The sequence below is a fragment of the Quercus robur genome, chromosome 7, assembly GCF_932294415.1.
Source record: "Quercus robur chromosome 7, dhQueRobu3.1, whole genome shotgun sequence".
NCBI classification, from domain to species: Eukaryota; Viridiplantae; Streptophyta; class Magnoliopsida; order Fagales; family Fagaceae; genus Quercus; species Quercus robur.
In genome coordinates, this window is record NC_065540.1 from 49,252,897 (window position 1) to 49,275,159 (window position 22,263).

A 22,263-nucleotide genomic window follows, 5' to 3' on the forward strand; every position below is an offset into this window, starting at 1 on the left:
TGAATTAAATAGGATTAAATGTTTCTTCTTCTCTTTCTCTCTTTTTCGTAATCGGTGTGGGGAAAATAAATATTTAGAAGACCAGTTTAGTTTTGGAAACTCAATTTCATCCAAAAAGATATTTTTGGTTTTAATTTAATTTGAATCTAATTTGGACAAAGAGGGCTTCAGCTGGTTTTTTTAATTTATTTTTATTTATATATAAATGAAATAAGGGGTTTGGGTTCATAGCCAAAAAAAAAAAATGTAAAGACTATATATAATAATAGGACAAAAATACTAATAAGAAGACAAATCTGCCCTTACCTCATCATCTTCTCTTGGTAAATTTATGCTATCCTCATCAAGAACAATCTGTGGTAAATGAGCGATCTTCTCTACTTTTTCTATTTAAATTAAGACGACCATAAATCAACAATTCTGTTAGTGCCTCCATCCCCTCCGGTAGAGATGAGAACTTAGGGCAATTGTCTATCCAAAGTGTCTAAAGTGATTTTGGACGTGGCAGCCACTCCGGCAAAGCCATTAAATTTTCACATCCTCCAATCCATAGCAGCTGTAAAGTGTTTGCAGATCCTTGGAGCCATTGAGGCAAAACCTCCAACTTTGGTAAACGGAAAAACATTAAATTTTGGAGGCTCAACTTGAGATCTTGATTGTCTTCTTCTCCCTCTGCATCCATCAAACTAAGCTCTTTACAATCCCTAATTATCAGGGTCTCTAGGGCAGTTAGGTGTTTGATACTCAGCGTCAAAGAGGTCAAACTTGGACAATCTCCAACAACCAATGTTCGAAGATAGGTGAGGCGCCCCTCCTCCATCCCTTCAAACACACATTTTAGATTCATACATCTCCATATCCACAAAGATCGAAGAGAACTCAAGCAACCTACTGCCTTCTCCGACAAGCAAGTATGCTTTGTTGTAATGATAAAAAACCTGAGCCTGATTATGTCCCCTATACCTTTCGGCAACCGTTCAAGATTGTGGCAATTTTCAAGCAGTAGAGTTTGCAAACTGTGCAGCTTGCAAATGGAATTTGGAAGTTGCTTGATTATGAGATTATATGATAGGTCGAGATATCTCAAATGTTTCAAACTTTCGATAGAACTTGGCAACACCTCAAAGGATGAATTTTTCAAGTCAAAAATCCTTTAAAAGAGGCCCTTGGGTTATCTACCCATCTATTAAATGGGAGATTCTGAACGCGAAAGCAAAACTCACTTCAAGAGAGAACCTAACAGCGCACTTATTGGAAACCTACAAAGTCGCAATCCTGACTACGGGAGCAGACCTTTTTGAGATTCATTCTTGCATTCCAGTCTAACTCTCCCTTCTGTTTGTCACTGGATCTCCGCAAATACTTAAATCTTGAGATGCATGTTTCAAGTAAAGACATGGATTGGTCTGTTTGGAAAATAATAGTTTCAACATTGCTCAACTTCTCTAAATGTGTTGTAACTTCTTGCCCATTGTCTAAAAATGATAGGTGACAAACTTCTGCAGCAAGGGTGGACTTCTTGGTCACTACTGAACACTCTCTTTTGGCAATTGAGAGTGCAAGATCATGGATAAGATCATGCATTTTAAAGGTAAAATACAAGATATTTTCTTGTTCAACATCTTGAAAGTAAGATCTCGACAACAACTCCTTGATATACAAGTTGCCGACATCTTCCAACTCTAGATTTTCATCCTTAGGTGATTGAAGAATTCCATGTGCCATCCAAAATTGAATCAAGAGAAGATTATTGAATACAAAATCCTTTGGCAAAATAGAACAATATGCAAAACATGGGTTCAAGTGAAATGACAATTGATTATAACTAAGCTTCAATGCAAGTAAGATGCCACTCTCCTTTTGATTTAAATGTCATATCTCATTATCTCTAATAGACATCCACTCATGTTCATCAACTTTTGAATAAAGAAGGCAGGCTATAGTATTCACTGCCAATGGAACCCCTCTACATTTTTTGACAATTTCTTTTCCAATTTCTAAGAGGTTTGGATATTGTTCTTCTTCTCCTTCCTTAAATGCCAATTTCACAAACAAAGACAAACAATCCTTTTGGGATAGACCATCTAAATTGTAAGACTCAGCAGTGCTCATAATATTAGCAATAGAGCTATTCTGTGTTGTCACTATGATTTTACTTCCATTGCAATTGCCAACTAAAAAATTTTTCAATTCGATCCATTTTATACGATCCTCATTTGAAACATCAGCCAAGACAAAAAGAAATTTCATATCTTTTATATGTTCTCTTAAACACATTTGCAGCTGATTTATGCTCAAATTCTCATCAATACCAACTGCTGATTTGAGGATTTCTGTTATCAATCTTTTAATATCAAAATCCTCAGACACACACGTCCACAATCCCAACTATAGGAATTACACTGACATTTCCGTCAACATCATGCTGCATCAAAAGATTTATTATCTGTTTTTTGTCATCATCCCTATCGATGACATTCTGAGAAGGAATACAGGAGTTGGTCATGTCCTTCCAGTACATTGTTGTCTTCCTATCTTCAATTCATGCAGCAAGATTGAATTCAGCCTTAAGATCTGAAATATCATCTACTCTCTCCCTAATACCCTTGATTTTGGGTGCCACTTCAAAACGGAATACAAGTGGATTAGAACCAGAAAAGAAATAACCCACCTTTTTACGAGTGCTCCCGCATCTCTTCATTACTTCCTTCTGCAGAATTTGATATTGAAATTCATATAGGACATTCTCCTCATCATTAAGGACATCTTTGAGCTGTCCTAGCCAATGGTTCAGCCTATGGTCACTTTCTTGCTTCTCCTCAGCATCTAAGAGTACGACCTTAATGGCTAACACGGTGCACTCAAGCTTTTTCAGATCGCTTTGAACACCCCATGCTGAGCTGAGCTCCTCGTAAATAAGGGATCCAAGCAGCTCCATGATCTTCCCTGCAATGCAATAGGCATTCTCAGCCATGTTCCTGTGGTGGTCGTATGGAAAGGAATTTGATGGTTAAGTGAATCGATGCCTTTTAAGTACTAGCAGCTGTTTTTATTACAGAGCAATTTCGAGAGGGCAGATATAATTGCAAATAAGTGAAGCAAAATTGTACGTAGGTGGATTTACTGCACCATGGATCATGACTTGACTTGGCACACAATTCTTTTTAGGCCGTAGGCAAAGCATGGAATAGGAATGAATTAAACATTGAGAAAAGTATATATCTTTTAATTTGTTGGGGTGGGATCATTTTCCTTTAGGTGTAAGTAAATTAACTATTCGATACATACTCTACTTGAGAATAGATTTGGTGGAATCTCATTATTTGTTTGAAAGCAAAAAGAGGGGGCTAGATAGAAGCTATGACATACCATGCAAAGAAAGATGCCTTTCTTTCCAATGTTGGCAGGTGCAGGGGGCATTCTTTGAGTTTATAAGGGATGTTGGCTAATGATATTCTCTATTAAATCGAATATCTGTATCCATACTAGTACTATGAATTACAATTGGCTTGGAATTGGGATTAGAATCAGATTCCCAGCTAGCAGTTCAATTTATTACATCAGAGAATAATTCACATCCTCCACTTCTAACAAATTAAATCAATGATTGCAGGTGTCTACTTACACAAACAATGGTAAATTTAATTATTTAACCACACAATTCTAACACTTTTTTAATCATTTAACGACAAAATTCTAACATGCTTGATTTGAAACAAATGATCAGTAAGTTCAGAGGAAAATGATCTTTCTTTTTCTTTTCTTTTTTTAAATTTTAAATTTATTTAGCTTCAGTTGATGTCTTTTTAAAAAGGATGAGAAGCTTTTTTGTTTTCTATGGCCGTAATGTTCTTTTGTTAATACTTAAAAAAAAATGAAGAACTGTTGAAAGAGTGAATGACAATAATTTATGGTAGGTATAAATGAGCAAACAGCAAAAGCTTGTTCTAGGGTGATTGAGATGACATCAAGGTAAGCAAAAAAATGGTATTTGATTTAGAAGTAAATAAGAGAAAACTTACAAGGAACCCTATGGACAATACATAAATTGGGGAAGGGCAAATTCACCTGTTTTGCAGTATCATTGAGTAAGATCGTGTTTGAGGTGGATATTTTGATTTTAATGAGAAGATTTAAAAAAGAATAAATGGGATTAGTGGTAAGAGATAGGAGAACAAACATTTGTCTCTACATGGAATCAAAAGCTGCCAAGCTTTTCCAAAATGCTTTTCTATATATATATATATATATATATGTATATATATACACACACTCTAGCTCTTTTGCACATTACTTTTTATGTCATTTGTAGTTCTTATTGTTGTGGCTTATATCAGCTGGTCTCTATGTGACCTGTGAATGTCTTGTTTTATTTTATGTCATTCTTGAATTTATAGTTCTTTACAATTTTCCTTTCAGGATCTTGTCACAGAAGTCCAATGTGCTTTGTATTTAACTTTGATAGAATTCACTAGTAATGTAGAAGATGAGAGTGAGTTGGAGGGTCCTATAGAGCAGCAATTTGAAGCACTGCAGAAGGCATTTAAGATACCTCATAAGGCCTTAAAAGCTCATTTGATGGTGTCAAAAAAGCTTCTTACTTTATTTAGGGCAGGTTAACTTGGTCCATTCATCCTTGATGATGTCCCTGATGCAAATGCTCTGTCTTGAGTTGTTAGTCACTTTCCTTTTTTGGTGTAACATTGCAATTGTATATGCTGGTCTTGTCTTTACCTTTCTTTTTTTTTCCCTCCTACCTTCTTGTGCTGATGTCTCAAATTTACTCAAGTTGAATTACAAAGCTAACAGATGCTTGCATGTGTTGGTGAGTTCTTGTCACATTCTTAATGAAAATTTTGCTTTCCAATACTGATGCTCCATTTTGGATGCACTGGATGATTGCAATTTTTTTTTTTTTTTTTGATGGGATGGTAGCAATCTGTGTCCAAAATTAGTTGTTAGGACACCATAACATTAATTACAAATCACTGCTTAGATTGATAAGCGTTTTTTATACCAGGTATTTAAAAAAAAAAGAAAAGAAAAGAAAAGAAAAGAAAGAAAGGTGTCCAGCTCTAAAAATTCCATTACAGTCTGTTTGGATGGGTTTAAAAGGGTGAGGATGGAATTTACTATTTTATCTATTTTTAATTACAATCGGTTTTTTTCATCCTTTGTTGTTATAAGAGTATAACAGTAGCAGTAGGGTTTTATTTCAACATGGTCACAAATTATTTTAGCGAGTAGCAAGTAATTGATGTGAGAAAAATTTAAAACTGAATCTAATATAGAAAATGATTAAAATTCAAGAGAGGAGATCAAAATCCATTGGTCCCTTTGCTTGTATAATGTAGATCAAAGTTGATCAATATGAGATATCATTGGGAAAAAAAATTAAAGGCATTATTCAATAAGACTGTTTTGAAATGCTTGGTGAAATCATTCGTATTGAGGTGCTATTGTCCTTAAATTTTAAGCATAAATTAGTTGCTAACAAATGCAATAATTGTTTTGGTCTTAGTGTCCTTAAATTTGAAGCGTAAATTAGCTTTCAAGAAAAGTAAATGTTGTTCTTTTTAAAGTTTTGTGCCTTTTGGATTTTAATTGACACCCATTTTTCTTTTCGGGATTGCATTGCTTGCTCTCACATATCTTTTTAAAAAGAGATGCGATTAAGTTACAACCTATAAATATTAACCCTATGATTGTAATATTGACCAAATTATTATTTTTTAATTGGACTCAAGTTCTTGGGTGGTTAAATTCTAGTTCTTAGAAGTTAAATCTCAAATTTTAATGGGATATTATAGAATTTCATTATATAATTGGCCATTTTCATATAATTTCCTCAAAATGTTTCCTAATAATTTTTGTGTGACTGCATTTATGTTTTTCAATTTTGATATAGACAATATTAGAGTGAATTCCAACAACATAAAATTCAGTAATTAACATGATAGTAGTGGAGATTAAAGCAATTCCTGTTGAGAAATCAGAGTTTTCTTACTCCTTCGGCTTAAGAAGGATTTGAAAAATGACACTCGTTATTCCAAAACATGAGAATCAGCAACCTATAATCATTGGTGTGTCATTTTTCTCTAAACTTTTTATTAATGAAGGAGTGACACCCAAAATTTTCTAATTAATTAAACATGTTAATATACACAATGCTTACTGCTTACGAAAAAGAATCATAAAACATGAATATAAGAATAAATGCTTGCACACACCAATTCATGGATCTCTCAACTTTCTACACAAGAATGTACTCACACAAATCCATAGATCTCTCAACTTTACACACAAGAATGTACTCACACAAATCCATAGATCTCTCAACTTTACACACAAGAATGTACTCAAGGGAGTACACACATTACTTCTTTATTTATTTACATCTCTTACCTTGAATTACAATGACATATATGTTTATATATTTACATCATTTAGCGCAAATTACAATAATAGAAATATTTATTTATTTACATCACTTGAAAGTAAATTAAATATAAGAAGTATTTATTTATTTACATCTTCTAATCCAAATTGCAATGAAGGAATGCTTATGAATTATGGAAGGAATTTGTGACTTTGAATTGAACAATGTTTAGATTCTATTGGATGTGACCTATGTCAAACACCTGAAATGAAATTTGTAATCTATAAATACTAAAACCGAAGTCTTTTTTAACTTTTTGTTGACATTTCTACAATGTGTCACATAAGCTTTAGGACTTCCACATTTTTCCAAGTCATTATTATTTTCTTTGTTTTGTTTATTATTTGGTTTTAGCTCCAAATATCTCTCGATAAAAACCTAAAAGTCAGCATTCTGTATGATGTTCTGCCCGATTGAATTCGCAAACGGATTCAACTTTCTTTGGCTATGACTATTCAACATGTTCTTCAGCTTCCTCTTGAAGCAACATTTGCAAAATCAGATCTGTGGGGACCAACAATTGACGGGCCAGGCCCATTCGCTGATGGGGGGCCCAAAGGTCTAAGCCGAAAAGGGGTCATGGCCAGAGTTCAAGAATAGTATGGCCCAAATTGGCCCGGAGAAGCAGCCGAGGACAGTGCAGTCCTCGGCTGACTCAAGAATAAGGGCAGAAGGGTAAAAGGACGTGCTTAAAGGGAAATCCTAAATATCTAAGAAAAGCTTCCTCTGACACCTTCCCCGTGCATATCTCTGCGCCTAGCAGAGCCTTACCCATTAACTTTATCAACAACTCTCAACGACTTAGGTCTGGGACTGATGGGACAAGTATCAGTCTTGGAAATGTTGACCCTACACGTGGACGAAGGAAATTGAAGGCAGGCCAATATAAAAGGAAGATATGCAACCTAAAAGGGGGGATCCTTCCGGAGAGAAAAGGACCAAAAGGGGTGAACACCTCTAAATCATGTATGAACAACTTAACAAAACCTCAGCCATGAAAACACGACTTAGTCTTTCGATCCCACTCTCTACAAATGATATTGTATGGGCCCATTTACGTGCAAACCCAACTCAACTGCGGTTTAACGCAAATCGCGTGCTTACAATTGGCGCCGTCTGTGGGGAGGCTTGCGTGTTAGCTCGAGCGGTGGCGAGGTTGAGTTTCTGTCGAACAAGGGACTATGAGGACGCCCGTATCACCGGCGACACATTGTTGCTATTCCAACATAGGCTCCCACTAGGGGCTACGTTCCACGGTGTCAACGACATGGGCAAGCCTAGGGGCTTCAAACATCAGGCCGACTTCCTCCACCTTATTCGAGGGGCAAAACCTTCGGAAGAATAAGCAAGTAAAGAAGCATACAAGTTTTGGACAGAACCAAGGTCTTGCATGGTCCTCGGACCCAAGCCTCTGGGGAAACCAACTACTTAAAAAGAATCATACAAGTTTTGGACAGAACCAAGGCCTTGCATGGTCCTCGGACCCAAGCCTCTGGGAAAACCAACTACTTAAAAAGAATCATACAAGTTTTGGACAGAACCAAGGTCTTGCATGGTCCTCGGACCCAAGCCTCTGGGAAAACTAACTACTTAAAAAGAATCATACAAGTTTTGGACAGAACCAAGGTCTTGCATGGTCCTCGGACCCAAGCCTCTGGGGAAACCAACTACTTAAAAAGAATCATACAAGTTTTGGACAGAACCAAGGCCTTGCATGGTCCTCGGACCCAAGCCTCTGGGGAAACCAACTACTTAAAAAGAGTCATACAAGTTTTGGACAGAACCAAGGTCTTGCATGGTCCTCGGACCCAAGCCTCTGGGGAAACCAACTACACAAAAGCGCCATCGGAGCTCCCTAACTCCCAGTCGACTGCTCGGATGGATTATTTACAAATCATCAGACTTGGGCGACATTCACGCGCTTATCACAGAATGTCCAACTGATATCCTGGTTAGTTTCTTAAGTTTGATTTATTACAAATTATCGGTATAATGCCTGATAGTGCTGACAGATGAGATTTGATTAGATTATGCTTCAAAGTAGCTTTATCACAAATATTCTCAAAGCAACGCATACATAGAGCACATTCGTTCATAAAGTTGTGTTGCCCATTAGATCAACGCTTAAAACATGTAAATCAACTTCCATTCTTATTACGATGAAGAAATAGTGCAGGGTACAAATGAAAAGCTGGAATCAGCCCACGTCAAAGCTTACTACATAAGCAAGAAAAGAAAATACAAGAAAGCTGGAGAAAGCCGAGGAGGAATGTCGGAGGAAAGGTTGACTACAGCTCCGAGACCTTATTCTTCCCCCATACCCTTACATGCCCATAACTCAGGCAGCCAAAGAGACCCAACTTGAACCTGACACCATTGAAGAAAAGGTGTAGGGAGTTGAAGGTGATGGGGCTTTCTCTAAATATACGCCTACCGCAAAGCAGAGGCGCTGATGGAGGAAAACCCTTCTTCTGCCGCACCAAAACTCTGGCATGGACAGAACCTGCTTCGGATTTTGACTAAAAGAGGGGAAGATTCCTTTCCCTCTCGGTGGAGATGGAGTACTCTCCTGAATTTGTGCTTCCTGTGCCCATACCTTACTGTTACAAGCCTCATGAAGACGCGGCGCTTCTGCGGCGGAGGAAGTTCTTTATTCCCAACCCTCGCTTTCAATATGTTATGCCAAGAAAGGAGAGCTCCGGATATGGGAAGCGTGATGTGAGTGAAGACTGAAAGAAGAGATGTTATATATAAAGCAACCATCTCTCCCTCCCATTTATTTGAAAAGACAAGATGATGGTAGTCAACTCATGCGGCGTCCCAAGGAGCACTACAGACAAAGTGGTCTTGGCTCAACTTCCAACATCAACTGCAACCACAAGATTAAAGAGCCTCGTAAAGGCGCACTTCGGTCATCGTGACATCAGAGAGTACCACGTGGCCAGAAGTTGCAGAAAATATCTCTTAATTCATGGGCTAGGTGGATTCGTGGACCCAGGGCCGCTTTGTGTAAGGGCCCAGGTACCTTGGCCGACGCCGAGCAGCGGCCATGGCCGAGGACAATCACTGTTGGGCACCTCGGGAAATGCTCAAAGATAGGGGAAACCAAGTACTGATGCAGACATTGGTCTTGGATAAAACCTAAGGCTTGCATGGTCCTCGGAGTCAGGCTAAAAGGGAAACCAAGTGCTAGTGCAGACATTGGTCTTGGACAGAACCTAAGGCTTGCATGGTCCTCGGATCCAAGCTAAAAGGGAAAATCTAGCACCGACAAAGACCCAAGTCTCGGACTCAAGCCTAAAGGGAAAGAGTCAAGCACATGGGATGAAACGCATAAGTCTTGAACAAAACCCAGGTTTTGCAAAGTCCTCGGACTCAGGCTGATTGGGAAATCAACTGCCCGAATGAAGAAACTTCTCGGCTTAAATATTGGAAAGGGTTAAGTCTCGCGTATCATGAAAATAGCAGAACAACCTAATGATCGTCAACCTAAAGAGGCCATTCGTCCGGTGGGTAACGCGTCCTCGGACAGCTACCTCTCATATCTTATCGGAGCATTTAATACACATCACGGCCAATTTTAAGATAAGTCTCATTCCTCACTGGTCGGATTGCCATGTTGGATAATAATTTTGTTAAAGTTATCGTGACATCTTTTTAGGAACAATTACCTTGGCCTTAGTTGTAATTGATTCAAATGCTATACTATTAGGCCGAGCAGCGCTTTCGCATTTGCTAAAATATATAGACAAAACATACGAAATAGAGTAACAATCACTTTTATTAATATGAAAAATTGTTACAACATACAAGGAAGGGCTTAAACAAGCCTATACAAAAAATGAACTGCTAAAACAGTAACAACAACCTTAACATAAATAAGTAAACCATCAAGTGTCTTCTGAACTCGCCTTCAAAGTCTTTCTGAAATCTATGCCTCAGAACTGTTCATATCAGGAGAAGATCCTTATACAAAAATAATGGAGGAGAAGGAAGAAGAATTAGAAGACATGGAAGCACTTCAGCAAGCTCTTGTCACCGAAGAATGCAAGGGAAAAAGAAGATGGAGGACATGAGCGGGAAGGAGGAGAAGAAGAGGGAAGCAATGAAAAGAAAGTAAAAGGAGCAAAAGAGGGAGAAGGGGAGCCATATTAGGTATGCTCATGAGAGAGCAGATGGAGATGACAAGGGAGGTTTTTGACTCAGTCGCACCGGAAATAGGGTGTGACGAGCCCCTGCTTCGGATTTTGGCTAAAAGAATGGGGAGACAAACCTTGAGTCTCCACCACCCTTTCCCCGACCGAGCCATCTCAAGTTTCGTTAAGGTATGGTGTTTCTGGGAAAGGAGGGATTCATTCATGGTTGATCACTATGGGGGACGTGTTATCGAATGAGGAATAACCAGATGGAAGAAGTGGATTCTGAGAAGAGTCTAAGGGATTCGCGTATGAGAGAATCACCTTCTTGTCTTCTCTCTTTATATAAGGGAAAAAGACGAGGGTACGTGACACGCTCCGATCCTCTAAGAAATCTGCTAGTAAATGCAAAACCGTTTCGTTTCTCCAAGCTATCCGTAACCGCTAGATTTAAGAGGCCTCGTAAAAGGAAGGCATTAAAAGCGCACTACGACTAACCAAACGGAATAAACGCATCACGCGTAAGTCAAGGGAAATATCTCGTAAACCGGCGCATTCCTTGGGGAGGTGAAAAGTCGCCGACGTCGATCAAGGGCCGAACTTAATGAGCCGCAATAAAGTCTCGGCATTATCAAAACCCACCTTTCCAACCGAGGAGTTGGATAGCAGGGTTTTGAGGGGCTATTGTGGGGACCAACAATTGACGGGCCAGGCCCATTCGCTGATGGGGGGCCCAAAGGTCTAAGCCGAAAAGGGGTCATGGCCAGAGTTCAAGAATAGTATGGCCCAAATTGGCCCGGAGAAGCAGCCGAGGATAGTGCAGTCCTCGGCTGACTCAAGAATAAGGGCAGAAGGGTAAAAGGACGTGCTTAAAGGGAAATCCTAAATATCTAAGAAAAGCTTCCTCTGACACCTTCCCCGTGCATATCTCTGCGCCTAGCAGAGCCTTACCCATTAACTTTATCAACAACTCTCAACGACTTAGGTCTGGGACTGATGGGACAAGTATCAGTCTTGGAAATGTTGACCCTACACGTGGACGAAGGAAATTGAAGGCAGGCCAATATAAAAGGAAGATATGCAACCTAAAAGGGGGGATCCTTCCGGAGAGAAAAGGACCAAAAGGGGTGAACACCTCTAAATCATGCATGAACAACTTAACAAAACCTCAGCCATGAAAACACGAATTAGTCTTTCGATCCCACTCTCTACAAATGATATTGTATGGGCCCATTTACGTGCAAACCCAACTCAACTGCGGTTTAACGCAAATCGCGTGCTTACAAGATCCAATCTTCTCCCGGCCTTCCCTCGAATCCTACTGTCACCTTTCTTCCCTTCTATTCGTCATCTCTGAAGCTTACAGTCCTTTTTTTTTGCCGTAGTTATAAGAAGATGTGTATTTGTCCTGCACTCTGTTTTCTGGGTTAGTCTCGCAATGTCCAGAGAACCCAACATGGATTTTATGAGTTATGACCCAATTGCAGAGACAGTGTCTTGAAAACTCTCCTAATCAATGTAGGGAAGTCTGTTTTTCTCTCTTTTTTTGGGATATTTTTTAATTGATTTTGAGAGATTGGATATGATTGTGCGAAGTGTATCTCTAGGTGGATTTGTTCTACTTAAGTCAATTTTTTTTTTATTACCTGTTTTGGACCTCTGATTGTTGGCATCCTTCAATTGGAGTTTGCAAACGTATAGGACGAGGAAGAGGCAGGGGAAGAAATTTCTAGCTAAATCCAGTGATTACTTGAAAGTAAGCCATATTGTCAGCAAATTGTAGCCGAGCAATTCCTAACATTTTTTTTTCTCAAACTTTCCCCATCTATCATCTATGAGAAATTTCTTTGCACGCATGTTGATAGAACATGACAAAGGTATGGTATTCTTTTCTTTCTATTCTATGCTACGAGTTCCTTATCCTTTACTAGCTATGATTAGTTTTATTTCTTTCGCCGCTTCTATGGTTTGGCTATACCCTGGGATAGTGGGATTACTTGGAAGTTGGAAGTAAGCCACATTGTCAGAAAATTGTAGCTAAGTAATTACTTGAAAGTAAGAAACAATGACACATGGTTATGCTTCATATTCGTTAATGAGTCACTATTAAGAAAAATTTAGCTTCCTTGGCAACTGGAAATTTTCTTAACAGTAATTTTTGCTGTATGTGTTTTGGAAAGTTTCTGCAGCATGTTACTTTTTAATATATGCAAATTGATGATTGTGGTCATGTTAGATATAATGTAAGATTGTTGAGTCACTCTGTGACTTAAAAATATTACTTTTGAAGCAGACAATATTATGAGACGCTTAGCTTTTGATATAATAACAGTTTGTTGAATACGTGGATTTAGATGTAGAGACATTGCTGGCCAGTTGGATCCCTTGAAAGGGAAATCACTTAATAAGTTTGTGTAGGACACTGCTCATGAAGTTGTCTCTTATATTATTTTGAGTTTTGTTATTTCATTCATATTAGCTACCAAATATGTGGTGATGGAGTTTATGGTTGTGCCTTTAATTTATTTAATAGGAGATTGTAAATATTGTTTAATAATTAAAAATGATATTTTGTTACATCACTCTATATTTTATGTTGAATAAAAAATATATGATGTATACTTATTTACGGTGTAAATGTGTTTTATTATCTTATCTACTCTTTTAAGGTTAGATGATTAGATCTTTAGTGAAATTTGTTTATTAGCAGTATACATATCATGTATGAGATCTAAGGTGTAACCATGAAAACAATTTTAATGTTAATGGACCAATGGTAGTTGTATCTTTTGTTCATGTATGTATTTTCACAACGCTACAACATAGATTTCTGTATCCTTATTTCTGGTTTTATAATTTTCAATTTGGCACAAGCTACATTTAATTATATTGTTTGGTCGGTTAGTATTAAAGAAAATTTTAATTATGTGTAATAATATATGCCTGCACTATTGTTTATTTTTACACAATTCCGATACATATTTGAGAAATAACACGTGATATTTAACTTGAAGTGTTATTTTTTGTTATTTGAAATATAACTAAGTTAATTAAAATTTTTTATTTCATTTAAAGTTTTTCCGTGCATTGCATGGATAAGCAACTAGTTATATTGTATATAAGAAACATACCGTGAGAATAATACTAGAAAAAATGATTATATAAAAGAAAAATAAATAAATAAAAATTTAATATATTCATTCAATGGGTGCTAATGCCTTGTTGGCCAAGCTTTGAAACACAATGTCCCATTAACAAGATTTAGTTCCTCAATAAATTAAATAGATCAATATTTCTTCATTTATTTTTATATATTTGAAAGGACAGAGTGTGGGAAAAATAAAGATTTAAAATGCCTATTAAGTTTTGGAATTTTATTTACAAATTTCATCCAAAAGATATTTTTTTATTTGGTAAATTACAAATTTGGTCTCTAACATTTGCATTGAATGTCAATTTAGTCTTTAACGTTTTAAATGTGTCATTTTAATCCCTAACCTTTTTGTATTGTGCCAAATTAGTCCCTACCATTAAGTGATGGATGAAAGATATTAACATGACTAATGGCCAAAATAAAGAAAAAATAATTTTTTTGCCAACTCATATGCCATGTGTAAAGCTGACTAGGATTGAATTAAAAAAAAAAAAAAAAAAAAAAAAAAAAAAAAAAAAAAAAAAAAAAAACACACACACACAACAACAACAATTGAATGAAGATTTCACGTGCAAGCACGTGAGGTCAAATTGGGACTAAAATCCCTTGTTTGGATCACCATGATTTTGAGTAATATTACTCAGCTTTCATCACTAAGTTTCCAAAACGCGTAGGTCTCACCGAAAAAATCTTGTTTGGCTTTGTTTTTGGGTGATGTTTCCATCACTCAAAACTCAAAAATTTGAGTGATGGATGATGGAAACTGAAAACAGAATTTTGGTGTTTTCGGATTTTTGAAATATGAGTTATGGTGGTAAAAAGTGAGTTATGTGACTGAGTTATGTGACCAAGCAATAATTTTGGAGTTTTTGAGATAAAGTGAGGTTTGGGTTATGAGTTATGGGTTTTGAGTTTGAGTTATGAAAATTAAGTCATGGCCAAACCAAACGAGCCCTAAATCAATCACGATCTCAAATCCAACTTCACCTTGACCTATCACATTTGGGAACTGGATAAGATAAAACTCTTTAAGTGCAAGCTTATCCTGAACATAAATCTCAGTAGTCATCACTCACACAAAAGAGAAAATTTCCTAGATTTTCCCTAGGACCTTTAAATTATTTGAATAATGCATTGGTATTCTTGAGGTGGATGTGAAACACAGTCAAGTGAGACAAAGATGCCAAATCGAAGAAGTTAGCTACGCTCTGGTCTTCAACTCCAACCTTCCATTTGCCAAAGCTATTCCCAGTGTACAACTCTTCCAAATTCCAAATGGGAGAGCTTTGATATACCAACCATGAGATGCAATGGACAAGACAACGTCACGAACATCATCATGGACTCTAAAAAAACCTTTCTCTATCATCCTCCAACAGAAGTTTCGAAGATTTGAGGAAGTTGACAATTGAATGCATTTTGGTCTGTACTTCTTTCAAAGTGACAAAGTCCCTAAAAAAATTGTTTTGTCAATCCATATATCACAAGCTTTTCCATTGAAACATTATAGTATTGGGGGAAAAGGAAGCAAAAGAATAAGCATAACCCAAGTTAAATTTCATCATCATGGTGATTGATGAGGTGAGGAAGAGGAGAGTGTGATTGATTTAGGGATTTTGATCCCAATTTGGTTTCACGTGCTTGCACGTGAGATCTTCTAGGCTTACCTCTTATTCTGATGATGATGATGAACTTCAACTATCCTATCGAGTTCAATCTGTTGTACATGAGCAATCTTGTGCAATCGACAATCCAAAGTGTGTGAAGTGATTTCAGATGTGGCAGCCACTCCGGCAAAGCCCTCAAATTTTCACATTCTCAAATCCGTAGCTGCTGTGAAGTGTTTGCAGCCACTGGGGCAAAACCTCCAACTTAGGTAAATTGCAAATAATAAAATTTTGGGGGCTCAACTTGAGATCTTCAGATTCTAAAATTATCAAGGTCTTTAGGGAAGTTAGGTGTTTGATACTTTCTCCTAGATCTCCCTACTTTGTTTCTCCCACCAAGCAAACACCAAATTGTGCAAAGTATAAAATGAATTGAGTACACCTTTGCATCTATAAAGAGAACAGTAAGATAGTTGCATAACATTCCTCCTTGACATATTCACATGGACATTAATTAAGTTAAAAAAAATATCATGATCATTATACATACTCAATTTGTCTGAAGGGAAATTCTTTTCTTCGTATCAAATTTCAGTGCTGAAAATGAGGACCACATATGGGCTGTGGCCATACTTTCAATTGCTCTAGGAAGTCCAGTCTTGAACAAAAGTAAATAGTAAATGCTCTTAAGCCCTGCAACAACATAAGAAGCATAAGACATTATATCATTGTTAGAAGTCAATTGGAAAAACATGCAGAATGACACGCACAATGAAATTAAAGTTAAAAAAGGGAATAAAAAATCTGATTAGGAATGAGAGATAGATATCCAACAGTTAATAGTATATGCATTTATCTTCTCATTCTTTTCAAAACAGTAAGGGAGAAACTAGAAAACATTTCTTTTTTGGTTTCTTGAAACATGTTTAATTTCTTATTTCTTATTTGGTTTTCTTCCTGTTAAATAATTCCTAATAACATTAAAAGAAAAACAAAGGAAGCACCATGGACACTGACCATCATTGTTTGGTCAAGAACTTGTCTTTTGCCATGGAAATTTCAGTTGTGGAAGGTAACAAAGAATAAGTTGCTTCAAGCTGTCAGAACTTCCATAAGAGATTAATATCCTGCCCCCTTTTTTTTTTCCTTTTGTGTCAATGCATAGCCTACTAGTTTACCATAGTCAACTTTTACAAGTACATTATAATAAAAAACTTTTAAAATAACCTGTAAGTCATCGATTACATTAGTGAGCAGAGGAATTTTTGATACAGAGCACCTAAAGATGGAAATCTTTTTACTGTGTCTTGGAAACATATTAGAACTTGAAAACAGAACTTGTTACAAAAATAAAGGTACCCTGCAAAAGAATGCAACAAGGAATTGAGCAGAGAAACTAAATTGGAGATCCAATAAGAGGATGTATCAATTAAAAAAAACCCACAAATCCAAGCTTCTGTATGGGATTATTCAAATATCAGATGTAGACATGAGAGATAGATATCCAACAGTGACTTTGATTATTATATCTAAAACGAAGTAAAGGAAGCATGCAGGAATTGATATCAGTAAAAAGAAACTCGAAAGTCACAGTTTCTAATATTGTTTCTCATGACACTATATCACAGGATTAATTAAACAAAGGAATTGTAGATATTCGTAAAAAGAAAAGACGCAAGCAGGCACTGAATCAAGATGTTAAATCTCATGTTGAAAAATATTTTGCAATTTCATCTTCCAATTGGAGATGGAAAACCAAAATTTCCCCTTAAGAACAATAAAGGATGAAAGGATAAAAATAAGAAGCACAATCAAAAGATTGTCTCCCACAATGATTCATTGGTGGCTTCCATTCTCAAAATTGAAATAAATAAAGGCATCAATATGCACTAGTTTCCAACTGCCACCAAGTTTTCAAGCAACTAAGTCACCTGTATATTTCCCAGGGCCACTGTCAGAATTACTTCCTATATTATAAATATGATTAAATGAATTTGTTTGTCATCAAGAGCTCCTTTGGCCTTGTGATTTCGCGGAGAAAAAGAGCGATTTTAAATGCAAAGAAAAAAAATTGGCATTTGGCTTTGACTTTTGAAGAAATTGTATTTTTAAAACTGTGGAAAATGTGCATGAGAGCATCTTCGTGTTATAGCTCATGGGGTGCATTTTTAAAATCACAGCAGCAACACTTGTCAAAGATTTTATGAAATACATAAATGTGTTTTCAGATTTCATGTTTTCAAGTGAAGTATTTGTGTAAAAGAGATAAATTAACAAGCGGCCGGTAGTAGAACAAGAATTTGATTCTGGATTTCATAGCAGTTCCGTTTGAGAAAGGAACTCAAAAGAACTGATATTGGAACTTTTTATTCTCTCCTTGTAGACACTGAGAAGATGTACATTAGTCAAATATACAAGTGCCCAGGCAATCTTTTCCTATCAGTGTAATAACATTTTCATGATTAAAAAAAAAAAACATTAATTCATATTGGTAGTTTTTTTTTTTTGAGAAACATTAATTCATGCAGGAACTTACCGGTCGAGTAGAACTGATATAGTTGGCTGACTACAAAACTTGACTTGTAAACTTGTGGGGGGACAAGGATCCGAAGCAATTAAATTAAATGGGAAGGGCATTTCTGAGGAGTTAAACTTCATAAAATGTCCTTAAACAGAGCTCACATTACTTATAAAGAAGTTGAAATATCTCATTTGATGAAGATTCCAAGGACACCCTTCTAACCTCGGGAGGACGAGAACCAATGATAAAGGGAGCATGGTGCAAACTGAAGAAAGAAAAGATTGACTTGGCACTGAACATGAAAAAGAAGAAGAAAGAAGGACATAGAAGCCATCCCCTTCGCATTAAATGCAATACCACCACTTATCTGACCGCATTGATGAGGAAGTGACTATGAACAGTGTCAACACAACTAAGACCTTAGTATAAAGCCTACTAGTAAGGTCCTATTGGGACAATGATCCAGGAAATGTGATCCCAACCCTCCAAGTGTAGAGTCCAGATGCAGTTAGGCTAATTATATAAAGCCAAGAAACATCTGGATCAAGTGTCAAAGGGGGGGGGGGGGGGGAGAAAGAAAAAAGAGAGAAAGAAAAGAGAGAGAGGAGTCATTCATCTGTAACATCATCCTCGGACTAAACCCAAGGATGAACACTTAGCTTGTTCTAATAATTTCCAATTTGAATGTTGATCATTACACTAGTAGTTTTTTATTGGACTTTCATCTTTTGTCTTAAAACGGGTACTAATAGGTTGACCTTGCATCCTATCTCTAAAAATTAATTGTGTGAGCAAATAGTAACTGGATCAAAATCAAGATAAATTCTCCGTCTTACCCTTTGCCTGCCCACAAAACTTTTACATGCCCCCTTTAGAAGTATTAATTCGTAAATCGATGGGAAGCTTAATGAGAACATTGAGGTGATTGTAAAAAACCCAATCAAACAGAATTATGAGCATCCAAGAAATCCTTTATTATTTTTCTCATCTTAGTTTTAATATTATTTTCAATATTTACAAAGAAAAATCATTTTCAAAATTAATAGAAAATTCTTTTTATTAATTTAGAATAAAAATTATTTGTCACCAAAAATTAAATTAAAAAGAAATGCAAGTAAAATCAAGAGCTAGTCAAGTAGAACAAATACCTGATTATCAAAGGGGTGCATAGCCTCTAGACCTTTGGCTTAGGGAATGAGTTCACCATCAATTTCTATGCAGGAGAAGTGATTTCAAGGAAACCTACTCTACTTGTTTTGGTGGTTGGTGTTCCTAATGTTGGCAAGTCAGCTTTAATTAATTTGATCCATCAAATTGCTTTGTCTCGATTTCCTGGTAAGTTGTTACTATGTTTTTGCTAGATTATGGTTGGATGTCATTGTTTTGACTCTTGAAATGGAACTGGTAAAGGTTACTAAATTATTTTAACAATAACAGCTTCGGTTTTCTTTCATAGTGCAGGAGAAGATGAAGTGAGCTACAGTCGGCCCATTGCCCGGAGTTACTCAAGATATTGCTGGATACAAGGTCAACTGATTCTGTGTTTTATGGTTTATATACCTTTGAAAGAAATAAGAGACTGAAATTTTAGCTTCATGTGTTTTTCATACTTGTTAAAATTCAATAATTAAGACTAGATGTTTGGGATTGGACCCTGATATTGATAATGTTGGTCAGAAGATGTAGGTTTGGTTGTGGATTGTTTGATTGACCATTAGCACTTAATATTTAGATGATGTTCTTGCTTTTATGAGCAACAGATTGTTTGCAAGGAAGTTATTTCTGACTTGTGTTACGTTATTTGACCACAGGTAAAGTGCAGGGTTATACTATGAGTCTATGACTTGGATCGTATTTTTTCCCCATTCGATTGGTTGCCCCCCCCCCCCCCCCAACGCGCGCACACACACACATACACACAAAAAAACCCATCCTCCGATTTGCTAGCTTTCTACTATTTTATTCATTTATTGTTTTAGCATTTGGCTTAAATCTTAATGTTTTCTTCTATCTACTGCTACCTTTCTCCTTCTGTTGTATATTTTTTGCTAACTACTTCTGTTTAAACATTTTCGTATGTTTAGTTGTTGACATTGAATTTTTTAACTGCAGATTGCGCATCAGCCTAGCATATATGTCCTAGACACTCCAAGTGTATTGGTTCCAAGTATCCCTAACCTAGAGACAGGACTAAAGCTAGCTCTTGTAGGTATCATCCTCCTGCAAATAATTTCTCCTAAGTTTCTAATGAGATCTCTTTATAATTTATACAGCACACATGTGAATGTGCACACAGCGATGCATGAATGTTTTCTTAGTTTAAGGTATGCTAAACTGTGCTTGACTGTTGTAAACAGACAAAAATAAGTGCCTCCTCTCTCCAACCACTATTAAGAGAAGCCATAGCCCTATTTAACCGGAGTTGATTTGGTCGCAACAAACTAACTGGATCAGCTTAAGTAATTTTAGGTGAGGCCTAAAGTTTTATGCCCGAAGTTGCGTTGGTTTAATCCTTCTTTTGACCTCCAACCAACACAGGTTGCCCAAATTGCCACTTGTAAAATTTTCAACCTTGTGTCTTGAATTTTATACTTATTTTTTCTTTTATTGTTGCTCATATGTGTTTTTTTTTTTGGTTTTGCATGTGCGGGGGAGGGTGGGGGAAAGAGGGGGGGGGGGGGGGGGGGTGTTGTGGGCTGGTATTAGTTCAAATCAACATGAAATTACTATTGCCACATTGTATTGCTTGTTCTATCAAATAAAGCTTACCAATTTCTTAAATTCACATGAAGGGTCTGTGAAAGATTCAGTGGTAGGTGAGGAGCGTATTGCACAATACTTGCTGGCAGTTTTCAATACTCAGGGGACCCCCCTTCATTGGAAGCACTTGAGCAACAGGAGACTAGAAGGGATTCGATATGATTCTAAGGAAAAACATGAGTATAACCTTAAAGATCTTCGGCCAAAAAGGAGGAAGCCACCATATGACTCTAATATGCTTTACGTTGAGGTAATATAGGATGGTTCTCATTTACTCAATTTATGTAGGATGGCCAAAGTATTTTAAAACTTTTTGTTATTGGGACAACATAGATCCAAATGAACCTCATGGTAAGTCTTCTAGTAGGATTATTACATGGGTATTGATATCATCTTCATTCTCCTAAATGGATGGCAAATGATCAGCATAAGAAACTTTTTTTGGGACAGTTAGTTTTCTTGTCATGAATGAATTAAGTTTTGATAACATATTTTCTGGACATGAATGATTTATAGAGAGCTTTTAGTTTTGATAACATGTTTTACTTGCTGGCTATGGACATTCATGTAGAACATCATGAAGTTATTCTGTTGTGCTTAGTGTATGAAGGGGTTTTTCATGACCAGGCAAGAGAATGTAAATCTAGAAATGTTGGTAAATGCTAGACAAAGTAAATGAACTATCATTTTAAATATGGCATGCTTAATTTGAAACAGATGATCAGCAATTCGAAGAATGATCTTTATTTAGCTTTAGTTAATGGCTTTTTAAGAGGGATGAGAAGCTTTTTTATTTTCGGTGACTGCAATGTTTTTTTGTTAATACTTAAAAAAAAATGAAGAATTGTTGAAAGAGTGAATGACAATAATTTATGGTAGGGATAAATGAGCAAACAATAAAAGCTTGTTCTAGGGTGGTTGAGATGACGTCAAGGTAAGCAAAAGGGTGGTATATTGGTATTTGATTTAGAAGTAAATAAGAGAAAACTTACAAGGAACCCTATAGACAATACATAAATTGAGGAAGAGTAAATTCACAGTTTTGCAATATCATTGAGTAAGATTGTGTTGCTTGAGGTCGATAGTTTGATTTTAATGAGAAGATTTGAAAAAGAGTAAATGGGATTAGTGGTAAGAGATAAGAGAAAAAACATTTGTCACTACATGGAATCAAAAGCTGCCAAGCTTTTCAAACAAAAAAAAAAAAATATATATATATATATATATATATACATACACACACACACACGCTCTAGCTCTTTTTCTTTTTCCCCTTTAGGATCTTGTCACAGAAGTCCAATGTGCTTTGTATTTAACTCTATTAGGATTCACTGGTAATCTAGAAGATGAGAGTGACTTGGAGGGTCTTATAGAGCAGCAGTTTGAAGCACTACAGAAGGCATTTAAGATACCTCATAAGGCCTCAAAAGCTCATTTGATGGTATCAAAAAAGCATCTTACTTTATTTAGGGCAGGTAAAATTGATCCATTCATCCTGGATGATGTCCCTGATGCAAATACTATGTCTTGACTTGTTAGTCACTTTTTATTTTATTTTTTTTGATGTAACATTATGATTTTATATGCCAGTGTTTTTTTTTCCTCCTCTTTTCCCTCCTACTTTGTTGTGTTAATGTCTCAAATTT

At 36.4% G+C, this 22,263-nt stretch overlaps 1 protein-coding gene and 1 pseudogene across 1 annotated transcript; one reads left to right on the plus strand and one right to left on the minus strand.

Annotated features, from left to right (window-relative positions):
* Nucleotides 1–484: 484 nt before the first annotated feature.
* On the minus strand, nucleotides 485–2,521 carry LOC126691550 (putative disease resistance protein RGA1). The gene is made up of 3 exons (XM_050386574.1): nucleotides 2,402–2,521; nucleotides 1,294–1,764; nucleotides 485–1,120 (listed from the first exon to the last, which is right to left on the minus strand). The coding sequence occupies exons 1-3, from the start codon at nucleotides 2,519–2,521 to the stop codon at nucleotides 485–487; spliced, it is 1,227 nt and encodes a 408-aa protein (XP_050242531.1).
* A 1,626-nt stretch (nucleotides 2,522–4,147) lies between these two features.
* Nucleotides 4,148–22,148, plus strand: LOC126691551 (short integuments 2, mitochondrial-like; annotated as a pseudogene).
* Nucleotides 22,149–22,263: the final 115 nt, after the last annotated feature.